At 37.0% G+C, this 13873-nt stretch overlaps 2 protein-coding genes across 5 annotated transcripts in view; one reads left to right on the top strand and one right to left on the bottom strand.

Moving 5' to 3' along the window:
* The window catches only part of LOC115440305 (WD repeat-containing protein 7), a 115877-nt gene that overhangs the window by 80061 nt on the left and 21943 nt on the right, over positions 1–13873 (bottom strand). The gene's annotated exons all lie outside the window — the stretch shown is intronic.
* LOC115440308 (cuticle protein 1) lies at positions 8005–12694 on the top strand. Its single transcript, XM_030164566.2, has 2 exons — positions 8005–8112; positions 11942–12694. The coding sequence occupies exons 1-2, from the start codon at positions 8101–8103 to the stop codon at positions 12413–12415; spliced, it is 486 nt and encodes a 161-aa protein (XP_030020426.1). The 5' UTR covers positions 8005–8100; the 3' UTR covers positions 12416–12694.

The raw sequence follows: 13873 nt of genomic DNA, 5'->3' as shown, positions 1-13873 counted from the left end.
ATATTATTCTAAATCATCTATGTATATGCTAAATTTCACCTAAATTGACTCAGAAGTTTCTGCGTTTAAATCGAAACCTTAAAAATTTCGTACTTACAAACCTCTTCCAAAACTTCAGAATTATGTCTCAGAATGACGTGCGCGGTGAAGCGCCGCGCAGTGCTTTGTAATTCAAATTCCTGTACGCTGTTGCTACTGTTTAAAGGCAGTCGTATCGCTTACCCTAGGAGAACGGCAAACTCGACTCGTGATAAAATTCCAATAAAATAAATACCCTAAAACATTATTTATACCAAGAACTCACTTCAAACGTTCGTCATGGTGTGACCAACGCCGCTACACCTTCCTATTCGATAAATGTCAACTCGCTGTTATCGTTTTTTTACCGCGCTCCGCACCGAAAAGCTTCCTGCTCCACCCGGTCGATCTCAAGCGTGATGAATTACAATTAACACTCGTATACGGATGTTGATACGGGCCGATACAATAACAACTTTTTAATGGGTTGTATTTTTTCTGGAATAATTGAAATGGGAAAATAGTTCATATATTAACATGTTATATATACATGCTAAAAAGGGTGTAAAATGAGTATTAGAAAGTAGAAGAAACTTTTAGAAAATCCTGAATAAATAAAGAATAGGGTAGGTAGAGGCAATAGTAACATCTTCTGCCTAAATGATATTCATTTTATAATATGACCATTGCAACTATATCGCAATAACAATCTGAACTTGTAACTATATCGCAATAACAATCTGAACTTGTAACTATATCGCAATAACAATCTAAATATTCCTTTTTTAAAAAGTCAGGAAAACAGTAACCCATATTGAGAATATAACCCCCCAGAACAAGACCTCTAACCTAGCAAAAACCAACAACTGCTACTCACAAATTACAAATTTACATATTTATCAATCTAAATGCCTCTTGGCTGGCAAAATCGATGGTAATCGAGGCGACAACTCTCTGGGCTGTCAACCACGCACTGGAAGAATGCAGTACGCCCACCAGAACGCACAATGACTATAGACACACCTAGGAATTGTACCAATCAATTAGATACCGTCAGTAATCTGTCATAAGGTTGTAGGTTCATTACCTAGGATAAGAGAGAGATGTGTCGATATACTTAATGTCATTATATTTTGGAGTGCACGAAAAACTTTAGAAGCAGAGTAGACGTAGACCGTCCCGACTTTAGAGTAGCAGGAATTGGTAGGCACGATTGGGGCAGTGCCACACAAAAAACTGACGTGAAGTAACGGTTTAGAATTTCATTTGGCTTAAGCCAAATAACGGATGGCCGAAAAATTACATTTCAATATGTTTTTATACAAACATGGAAAAGCGACCCCACTCGACCTGATGGAAAATGAAGTAGGCTTCAAATAGTCGATTAGTGGGCACTAACGAGAGATGATTATCCCTCGCCAGTTAACATAATTATGCCGGAATGTTTGAAATACACACACAATTTGTTCAATTCCTGACCACTTCCTCAAAACGGCTTGCATCCAGAGACTTCCTTCGACATCATCATTTATATATGATCTATTCAAAAACTGTTAATATCAAAAACACAAGAAAAGCATTAATTTTATAAATGTACGCAACAACCGCACGTAGGATCTTGCGTAACGTCTCTATGTAATAAAAAAACGAAAATATAGAGCACGGGCATGTTGCAAAATCAAAATGCAACTCAAGTATTAAAACGAATTACGTTTGAAAATAGTGAAAACGGGAATATAAATGTTTTTTATTTCAACTACAATTATCTTGTCTTACTCTTACTAAATGAGATAGTTTGCGAAATGTTTGTATGTTTGTTAGAAATAAACGCAAAAACAGCTGAACGGATTTGGATGGAATTTGGTACACGGGTAGATCATGTTCGGGATTAATATATAGGCTACTTTTAATTCTGGTAATCTGCTCCAATGAGAATAATTCCATTTTTAAATGTGATTCTTTAGATAAATAGTAGTGGCGTCGTACGTAGTTTTAGGAACTTTTGTAGCGGGAAAAGTTTTTCACGTAAACAAAGCCGCGAGCTACACCTAGTTGGATAAAAAGAAATTTGTACGTCTATGTGTTTCATACTAGAGATCTATGAAAATTTAGATTTAGAGAAAGTACTGCTCTGATTTTTTTTAACTAACAAAAAGCTGCATTGTCCTTTAGTATTATATACAATTATGGCATGAACACGGTCGAAGCCGCGGGCAGAATTTAGCTAACTACTCAGTTATCTGATATACTAATGACCAAGTATTGCTCGGCAACAATATGAATGCATTTGTTTAAAAAAAGTCGACTGCAAACAATAAAAACAATTAATCAAACATGCAATAAAACAACGATTATTCATTCATTCAGACATTAATGCTAGTTTTAAGTTAGTATCGCATTAGTATACAATATGTCAATATATAAGTTACATCTTATAACTTAAATTTTCCATGTAAGGTGTTGCGCGGAATTCTTGACATTTTTATTTCGAATTGTTACATTAATCATACCTGTATTTATAGGAAGTCGTATCTAATTAGATTTTTGTTGCATGATTGAGATTAACACTTTCTTATTTACCAATCGCTTATGCCTTCTTGTTGGGGTAGGCAGGGGAGTAACTCAAGCTTTTCTATCTCATGATATAGCAATTCATCAATCGTATATCGTAAATAACTTACATAATATTCTAGCTTTTGCTCGCGGCTTCGCTTGCGTGAAAGAGTTTTCCGGGATAAAAGTCCCGCTATATATTTTCCTGGGATAGAAAGTAGCCTATAACCTTCCCAAAGTCTTAATCTATCTCCGTAACTAATTTCATAAAAATCCGTTCAGTAGATTTTGAGAAAATCGATAACATACAGACAGAATAGCAGACATTGTTTTATATGTTTACATTTTTGGCCCGAAAATATACCAGGCGAGCAATTTGCTCGTCTCTGGAACCAGTTGTTTAAACTTTGATGTTTTACGACTGAAGTTACATTCACGTACATGCGGAGCGGGATTTTCATAATTTGCCCATGGCCTATAACTATTGCTTGGGCCTTAGCCCATAACCATTCCGTCGACTGTTACAAGGTTTTATGTTACGTACGGACGCACTGTTACAAAATTCTATGTTGTATGCATTCGTCATATTATATGGAAATATGTATGGTGCGGTGTTTCAAATCTCTTTTAAACGTTAAAATATAAAACAAACACACACATCACGCATTTATCCTCGAAAGGGTATGCAGAGGCACAACCAGGGCACCCACTTTTCGCCAAATGTGTTCCGTCCCATGATGTGATAGGGGGCGAGTCTATCGCTATATCAGGCACTTCCAGACTCCGGGTTGATACTGAGCAGAAAAACCCAAATATCAATTTGCCCGACCCGGGATTCGAACCCAGGACCTCAGAGCGGTGCCGCACCGTACATACAAATCTCTCGGCGATCAATATTAGCATTGAAATAAAACTGTCTTAGGCATTTTATAGCGGTTCTTTATATTTTAATTTGTTCTCGTTGTTTCGAAGACTTTACAGCCTTCATGGTTACCGGGGGTACTGAGGTGTTAGTCGTCCGAAAAGGCAGTTACAATATTTTCCTACATTTTACAATTATACACATATCATCATTGCTCCATATGTAGGTGCAATGCATCACCGATCCACGACACAAACGGAGGTTCGAGATGGCCACATGACAAAGTTCAAAGGTAAGAAAAGAAAGAAAGAAAGAAAGATGTATTTATTGCTGGCATTAAAACACATAATAAAACAACAACAACAATACGAACGTCTAAATATAAATAATTGTTTATGTAAGTAATATTAATTACTTACAATAGAAAATAATAATAATAAATAAATGAACAAATACCAGCAATACGTACGTACGTACGTATAAGGTACGTCGGTCACATACGCCATTAGCATCACAAATGACACAAAATATATGTAACTTAACAACTCGATTGCGGTAATGACGCGTCATCTCATAATCTAAGACAATAACTAAATAAGACAATAGAACAGTCAAAGTCATTCATCAATTGGTCAGTGGCAGAATGATTATATTACTGATGATATAATGAAGTCCGAATATCAACGAGTCATCAGAAACATGCCTATTTTATTGGATATATGATGGAGCTTAGAATGGAAGCATGGATCATAAGCTTGGAAAAACCGCCATGCCAACCACGAATGTATAGAATCCCATCGTGTACAATAACGAAAATTATAATTATAGTAATATCAGGCCTGTATTGTAGAACTCTTCCACTGCTGGACACGGACTTCGTCTACTATTGAGATGAATTAAGCCTTATCCACCACGGTAGCCTAGTGCAAATTGGTAGACTTCACACACCCTCTAAATTCCTATAGAGACCTTTTCAGGTATTCAGGTTTCTTTCGCCGATAGAAAATAAACACAAGTAATTTTAGAAAAATCAGAGATGTGTGCCCTTGGGATTTGAACCTACGGACATTCGTATCGGCAATCCACGCCCAACTATCGCCGTTTTATATTATTTATCGGCTACTAATGAAATTTGCTCCCAACAAATTACTGGTATAAGTATAAACATTCCTATTGATTCAAATTCACGCCACTACAATGAAGTAATCGCAATACTAATACTGGCAATAGACACTTTAATGTATGATGAAACTTTTGGATGATATAAAGATATCCGATTTCTTTCTATTTATATTCGCTAATGATCGATCTATGTGGTCTCAATCCTTGTAAATAACATTATAGCCAGTGTAGCTACTGGACATAAGACTTAACATCTCATGTCTCAGGATGGCGAGCGCAGTGGAGTACCAAACAATACTTTGTAATTCAAGTTGTTGAATGGTGTTTCTACTGTTTATGGGCGGTCGTATTGCTTACCATCGGGCGCATGGCAAGCTTGTCTCGTCATTCAACGCAATAAAAAAAATGAACATTTGCTAGTAACTAGCCAGAAATGCTCCATTCGTGACAAGTACATATTAATCATAAGGAAGTTAATATCGTTAATTATCGCCATATTTAATTAATAAATAAAAATAACCAAGAAACGAGTTCAATGCCTTTGCTTCCTTCTTTCTGTGACTTACAATGCTAGCAAGATTCAATAAATATCAATTCCCATATGGCTTATCTGGAGTTGCTGGTCCTTATTTTCCCAGACTAGTACTAATCTAATCTACTAATCCCTCTCAGTAGTAGAGGAGGCCCGTGCCTAACAGTGGGACAGTATATAATACAGGGCTGATATTACTATTATTATATTAGTACTAATGTACATCGTCAAAACATATCCGGGGAAATGCCTTTATTCTTATTTTATTTTTATTTTACTGAATGCTTTCCATAGTTCTAGAATATGCTATATGTCAATAGCGAAAGGTCTAGATAAACCTTTTCTAGCCGGCTTTCCTTTCTTAATTCATGTTAAATATATTAGAACGATTTCCAGACCTCATTTATGCATATTAGTACATATATGTTGTGTCGGGTTACCTTCCGGAAAACTTCATCATTGCATTTTAATGTGCAGAAATTCATACTGTTAAACGAATGGCTTTTACATCTAGTCTTTAAATTGTCTGTTCACATTATATCAGAGTTAAAGAGCAATGTGTTATTTATGTGTAAGTTGCCTTATTGAGATAATGTTAGAGCAAATTATGGTAATTAATCTGTAGATCTGTATCCTTGTGTAACATTTTGAGAGATTATTTTTATAATACGAATTGTATAATGATTTTTTAAGTTTACGCGAATGTTAGACATTTAAATTAAACTATTTTACGAATTTTATCGCGGTTTTAGTATTTTACTTTTCTCCCGACGTTTCGAAGACTTTGCAGCCTTCATGGTCCAGTTCAGTCCCCCCCCCCCGTGGCCATGAAGGCTGCAAAGTCTTCGAAACGTCGGGAGAAAAGTAAAATATTAATACCGCGATAAAATTCGTAAAATAGTTTAATTTAAATAATACGAATTGACCGGAACTGAGTACACAAAGGGATGACATCACATAGGTACCTTGATGCAAAACTAAAGCTAAATTCCTATTGAAAAATGCTTGAAAAAGTATATCGCGCCATTATCTATTGTAATATCATATCAGTTAATTACGTAATAATAAAATATTTAGCTAAATATTACGAGTTATTGAATACATGCCGACGTTAATCTAGCTGCAATCCTTGAAGGCTTTATTGCTCCAAAGCTCGGTCAACTAGACATTAGCACTCAACATACGTCGTAAATAGACTAATTATACAGAAGGAAGTAAGGACATTTGACATGAATTAAACAAAAGAAAATCTATTGCTGTCTTGAACTTTTCATATTGAACTAGCTGTGCCCGCCGCTTCGCCCGTCTAGAAATCAATGTGTTAATGTTTTACCAGCGTAAATCCCGACCTACGATATTTTTTACAATCACGCGACCTCTTCAACAATAATCGTTATATTTCAGTCAATTTACATAAACACGTAATGTACTATTAACCTAAACCTGCCTCAAGAATAGCACTATCTTTAGTGAAGAACGAACAAAAATCCGTTTAGTACATTTTGAGAAAATCTAACACATACAGACAGATAGCTTTTGGGGACTTTGTTTTATAATATGCATAGCGAATACCCATAAACATGAGCAACACCATAATTGAGTAACCCTTGATAGCAAATACCCATAAACATTAGCAATACTATAATTGAGTTATCACTGCACTGCAATCGTGTCCCTAAGACAAGATATTACTCTAACTAGTAATATCTCTGTCTACAATGCTCATCAACCAAAACACAGTGCTAGCACATTCCTGCTCAGCGGTAGAATTAAACACTGCAGTAAACCTATCTGACTGACTGATTCTCGCATACTAAATACCATTGGTGAAGGGTGGAATTTTCCTGAAGGGGACTTGACATATATAGGTACTAATATACATGAATGCGCTCTGCATATCATTCTGATGAAAATTACATTTTAAATATGTTACAAAAGGGAAGCCCGCAGGAATCAGGTTATAGGACCCTTTAATAATAATATCAGCCCTGTATTATATACTTGCCCACTGCTAAGCACAGGCCTCCTCTACTACTGAGAGGGATTAGGCCTTAGTCCACCACGCTGGCCAAGTGCGGATTGGTAGACTTCACACACCTTCGAAATTCCTATAGAGAACTTCTCAGATGTGCAGGTTTCCTCACGATGTTTTCCTTCACCGTTAAAGCGAACGATAAATTCACGAAGAATACACACATGATATTAGAAAAGTCAGAGGTGTGTGCGCTTGGGATTTGAACCTGCGGACATTCGTCTTGGCAGTCCGTTCCACACCCAACTAGGCTATCGCCACTTATATGGACCCTTTGCCACTTCTAAATACCACCCAATAAACAAGCGACAGTACGCTTAAGCTAAATGAGGGTAAACCCATGATTAGAGTTCTAGGTTGAATGGTCGAAATTTGTGTATTGCCGTTTACGATCTGAAGAATACACAGGTCCCCGGCGATAGGTTCGCCGATCATCGTGTCTTGGTATAAGAATGAGTTCGGTCATTCATGGGCGAAAGAAGAAGCAAGCTTCTCCGCGTACTCGTTCAACGAAATAGCTTAGCATATTACTAACCAAAAATTCAAAATATTTTGCTTTTGTATTACTTTGAATGACGAGACGAGCTAGCCGTTCGCCTGATGGATAGCTATACGACCTTTCAGCGATTTTAGACGGATTTGAAAACAAATCTAATCACTATCAAAAAAATGTATTTTAAGGCAATCCGCATTTCCTTGACACTTTCTTTGCAATTACGATACAAAACAACTATCGCAACAACTTATCACATTGACTAGCCGTAATTAAAACATTAATCCAATTAACATTTTTAAGAGTCCTTGTATGTGATGCCGCGTCCACGCCTTCACGTGTCTACGCACGGCGCCACTATCGGCGATTACCGTACTTTCGATACACGGCTCTATGCAGACCTCACTATGCGTGGCCCGTATAAAAGACCTGGCGCAACAGACAACAGCATTCAGTAGCTATCGAGCAGTCTGGACAAGAAGTGCACGATGAGATTCCTGGTACGATACGCATTTGTGTCTAACTAACAGTTGATTCGCGAACGGAACGCATTTTGAAAATTTAAAAATAACGGTTCGATCTTAATTTGAAAATTGACATTCCATGGTTAAAAGTTGTTGATTTAGTTCTAAATTCAAAATTACAATAGAGTGCAAGATTTTTCGTTCTATTAATTCCAAAAACTTTTTCCAAGTGTTCTAATTTTAAACATGTCATTTGAATAAATTGTAGTGTTCCCATCACAAATTATTGAATTTTTTGCAATAAAAAAATGTCATAACCAATCATAACTCAAAAGGAAGTGCAATTCAAATGCGTTCCGTTGTCGCATACCAAATACCGATGCGGACACAACCTTGTCATAGTAAAACTATTGTCATGCGAGCGCAATTAAAAACAAACAATAACTTCATTCATTGTGACAAGGTTGCGTGCGTATCAAATTTTTCGTTATTATATTATCCTAACAAATTTAATTTTACCATCCATTATCGTGAAAAATCACATATTTGTCTAACATTGACATATCAATCGGACCGCATTCGTAAAGTTGTCATATTTTGTTAGGACCTGTATTTTTTATACATCACAGTGTTGCAAAACAAAACTTTACCGCACTGTGTTAAAGTTTATAATGTTCTGATGATGATTATCACATTATTCATTCATTTATGCGCGTATGTCAATTACAATCAATCGAGCATTTACTTTTCTGCTCTGTTTACAATGACAATGAATTATGGCTTCTTTTTTCATCGCGTCAGTTACAATAATACCTGGTAGCCATTTATTGCACCAAATTAAAATTGTTTTTAATTAATTAATAAATTCATAAAAAACGCCGTGATTTCCTTTACAAAAATGTTTACGATATTCGCCCGTTGAATAATTTATTATCATTTTACAAACCCCATATTATTTCTATCGTTTCCATAAAGAAACATATCTGGTCAAACATATTCACATTTTTATGATAACAGTAATTGTTATAGCGAAAATATAACTCAATATTTTAGTTGTAAAAGTAAAACAATTGAATATTATTTTGAACAATCATACATTTTGTTCTCATACAAAAATAATATCTCATCAAAAATTACATCAATTCGCCGATCTCCTTGTTTTTCCATTATAAACAATAATTATCACATACAAAGTAATTCGTTAAGCTCCAATACTGACTTTCTTCTTATTTTTTGACATAATCTAGCATTTCTTGTTCCACTCACCCCACTGTGGTGGCAGGTATAACGTGTCTTTGCCTAGCGAAAAAAAAAATATTTCGCGCCTTAAGTACATTTGCGACCAAAGAGGCGATAATTAATCGATTCCAATATTAAAACTTTAACAAACAATTACAGCCAGTTACAGCCGTTACGTATAAGGTAACGTTATTTTAATAACGTGTATTGAATTTTAAATAGCATTACCACGGTCAAGGGCGTTATTGATAACCATTTTTAAACGAACTAACAACGCGTTTCAATAACGGATACCGATGTAGTACATATATAAACTGTATAATTAGATAGATAATTGTATATTTTATGCGTTGTTTGCAACTTAATTGAAAATAAATCCATATTTGTTTGTATATTAATAACCGTTTGTTCGAATAAGGTACATATTAATTCAAGATTATGATTAGATATCGGTCATTGCAAAAAATAGTCTTCCTGCTACTACATATTTTTCCCTTTACAACCAATTCTATCTACAAGAATAGCTTTGACTAATATGTCGCCCCTTTTATCTTTTCATTCGCTTGTTAGTTTTTGTCCATCGATTTCACTAAAAAAATACTTTAACGACATCAATTAAGCATTCTGTAAATACTAATTCATATTACCAATTTCCTCATATACCACAACTACGAGACATTATGGCATCTCATAGCCTCGGGTGACCACTGACCAGCGCAGTATAAAGTTGTTAATTGTCCGCTAACTACAATTTGATCGATAAACATCTCTTTAAGTAACTACAAAGAAAATATTACCAATCTATCTCTTCTTAAATTGCATCCAAAATAAGCTATTGCAAAACATAACCTCAAAATAACTTAGCCCAGAACTACCCACTACGTTATAATAACGGTGATGTATTGTCTGTGTTCTAGACTAATCTAGACAATTCATAATGCCTCGCAGGGCTGACAATGACAGAAAAACCTAAAATATGAATTACGTCTAATACATCAATTTCAATGTAAATTACAGGGGAATGGGTAATGACAATGTAAAGTATATATCCAAGTATTTAAATTAATTTAGACCCGACATAATATATTTATCACTCAGAGTTCTAAATAATATCAATTAGACGACAATTACCCGGTCAGGTTCTAGCGCTGCAAGGGATAAAATTTTCAAATCGTAAACTGGACACCTAACCTTGTTCTGCATATATCTTGATTCGAATGTACCATAGGTCTAGATTTTGCAATACCTCTAATGCAATTTCCGTCACGCTCTAATTTTCATGTAGGCTTTCCCTTTAGACATACGGGCTGGACATTTTCATAGTTTTCTTCAGCATTATCGCATTAGCAACCCTGCCGCATCTAATTGTAATTTTAGAGTCATGCCGCATTCGGGCCAAGGTGCATCCATGTTTGGAAGACAAAGTCATTTTAGACTAGCCCCTCAACACCAAATAGAATATTCCTATTGTTCTACATGCAAAGAATTTGTGTGAAGTAAAATATGATTTGAAATCGCTGGAGGTTTTAACAAAGATCACTGCAGATGCAAATTCTTTTGTAGTTTGGAGTTTGTAGTATTTTACAAATTTTCTATATATTAATACAGCAATAGATACAGAAAAAAATAAAGCCGGCACATTCAAAAACACCGTTTCGAAATGTATAGCCAAGATCCTTTGCGCCAATTAGCGAAATTAGCATAATAGTACAAAACAACGCTTTCAAAACGGCCGAAATGTAAAAGCGTTATTCGGTGGTTAACACTAATTGAGTTTTGTCATCGGTTACTTTTTTCGGCCAGCGTTGTGCAAAACAATTGCATGACACGTGTTTGTAATTAAAACATTTAAATTTAGAACAGTGGACATTCAGTTTCGTCTATTTTTGAAAATGGAACATTTTATTTTTTATTTCGACTAGTGTTGTGAATTATTGCATGATAGGTGTTTTAAAATTTAAATATTTAAATTTAGAACTATAATTGGCGTTGGGCTCCTCTCATTTTTTCAAATGGAATTTTCCATTAAAACTATTTCACTATCTCCTTCTGGAAATATAATTCAAACAGCATTTCTTGCATAACACAACTTGCATTTTAGATTGTAACAATTTCACACAAACCAGTTGCACGGATATCTACGCCCACATTAAACTTAAAAGCTTAGTATAATCAATTGCAACCTGTTAATAAATACTACATCTTTTCGAAAGATTTACGAAAATTTAATACCGACATCATTTCACTAGCGAGGATGTTGTAAAACACGCGCATAATACACGTTCTAATATCGCTTCTAATTATCGCATAATAACGGATACGCGATGAATACATTAACACGATAAACAGTTGCAAAGTAATGCATTTGAATATGTATAAAATTAATAAGCGTGCATTGTGATGAAATGTAATCTGTCAAAAATAGTATCAACAACGAGCTGTAATAGACGTATCAGCACGAGACTTAGAAAACTCTATCGAAGCAGATCTACAACCTATTAGAACAGAACAAATCAGTTACGGGCCCATAAGCGAAACTCAAGAATTCTACATTCCCATCTACAATCACCTGCTATTCGAATTTCCACCAAACACCGTTAATAATAACTTGTATTTTCTCGCACAGATCGCTTTCGTCGCCATCCTCGGCTATGCTTCGGCTAGCGCCATCCTCCCCTACGCTTACGGCGTGAACGCTGGCGACGCCCAGGCCGCCGCCATCGACGCGTCCGTCGCCGCCCAGGACCATGCTCGCGCTGTCCATGAAGGCCAGGCCCGCGCCGCTGAAGCCGCTGCCCAGTTCAACGCTGAAGCTTCCCGCCAGGTAGCCGAGGCCAGCCGCGACGCTCACGAGACCGCCTACTGGAACGGTCTTGCCGCCACCCAAAACGCTGTTGCCGCCGCTCAGTCCCACGCCGCCGCCGCCAGCGGTGTCGCCGCTGCCCACGCTGCCCTGGCCGCCCCTTACGGAGCTCACTACGCCGCCCCCTATGCTGCCCCTTACGCTGGTCACTTCGGTCTCGCCGCTCCCTACGCCGCGTACGGAGTCCATGGCCTCGGCGCTTACGGACTCCATGGTCACGGCCTCCACGCTTGGTAAATCGATCAAACAGTTATCGATAACCGTTATTTTTGAATAGCTGCTATCCAAAAATAACGTTATCGATGATGTTTTAGGCAACGTTGCCGGTCTTCGATTGGCAACGTTGTTGAGTCGGTTGTCTGGCGCCGTCTGGTGACAGGCGGTTGGCACATCGAAACCTCAACGGATACAACATGCTCAACGTTAACCATGGGTCTCAGTAAAGTAACTCTCTTTGTAAATAAATTTCATGCCATCACTGCCAAAGTGTAAATAAACACGTTTTTACAAAGTAAACAACTTTTCTTATACCACCACCTATGCCATACAATGATACAACATCCAAATTGAAACTATCCTATACAATATACAAAATTGCATCCATATAGCTCCCACAACATACAACAATAAAACTTCCTCTTGAACATCCTCTCCACTAACCACAAAAAAAACAAGTTAGGAACAATATCCCTGGACGAATCCACCCCGAGCGGGCACCCTCCGGCACTCCGGAGCAAATCGCTAAGCTCCGGTTCAAATACACAATATACACGCATATTGTGATGTTTGTAAGGTTCATGTGTATCACGACATGGTTGTAATGCTGTAATGGCAGCCGGTTGTTTAGTCAAGCATTAAACGATCAGCTAGCAACATGTGTTTTATTTGCCAACCCTAATATCTTGCTCCTGATCTCTCTCCGGTCATGTCGGATTGCCGTGTCACCAGACTATGAGAATCAAGGATCAGAGAGTGCACCTGTGTTGCGCACACACTTGTGCACTATAATATTTCCTGCGTACCTGGCTGGCTGATCTCCGTTGAGATTGATGGCCGAAATTTGGCTAGAAGGAATTCATTCATTATATATGTTCTATTCTAAACCTAGACCTAGGTAACCCTAGCCTCCATAAAGGTCCATGGACGCTGACATAATATTTTAAAAAGGTCTGAAAAGGTAATACGAGGTAGTAAAAGCTAAACCTGATACGCAACACGTTTAAAATCGCTATAACAACATTCACACATTAGTGGATAAGTAGAAGGAATAGAAAATAGTACAGCTTGGATATTTGCAGAGATAATTAAATCATAGAAGTGACGACGGCAGTTATGCTAATTACAGGTGCACAATTCTAGTTGAATAGACTGATTAATGTGTTCACCATATTAGGAATTCTATTTTAGAACGATTAACGATTGTCCGACAGATTAAATTGTCTAGCCATGAGGTAGTAAGGATTGTCGCTGCCCAATTCTGACACATTTCGCAACCTTCACCTTCATCAATCATCATCATAATCATCATCATCAGCCGCAAGATGTCCACTGCTGAACATCCACCTTCAATATTCTCATGCATTTCCGCCTGTTCAGAGTACTTAAGACCTAGCCCTTACCAAAAATGTTACATATCTGGCATTCGAAGGTTGAGCGCTGTCGACCCCTACTGGAACTTCCATTCTCACTCGCCTT

The sequence above is a fragment of the Manduca sexta genome, chromosome 18 (genome assembly GCF_014839805.1).
Source record: "Manduca sexta isolate Smith_Timp_Sample1 chromosome 18, JHU_Msex_v1.0, whole genome shotgun sequence".
Taxonomy (NCBI): Eukaryota; Metazoa; Arthropoda; class Insecta; order Lepidoptera; family Sphingidae; genus Manduca; species Manduca sexta.
The sequence above is the reverse complement of the archived record's forward strand: the minus strand, read 5'-3'. Positions and strand labels throughout refer to the sequence as shown.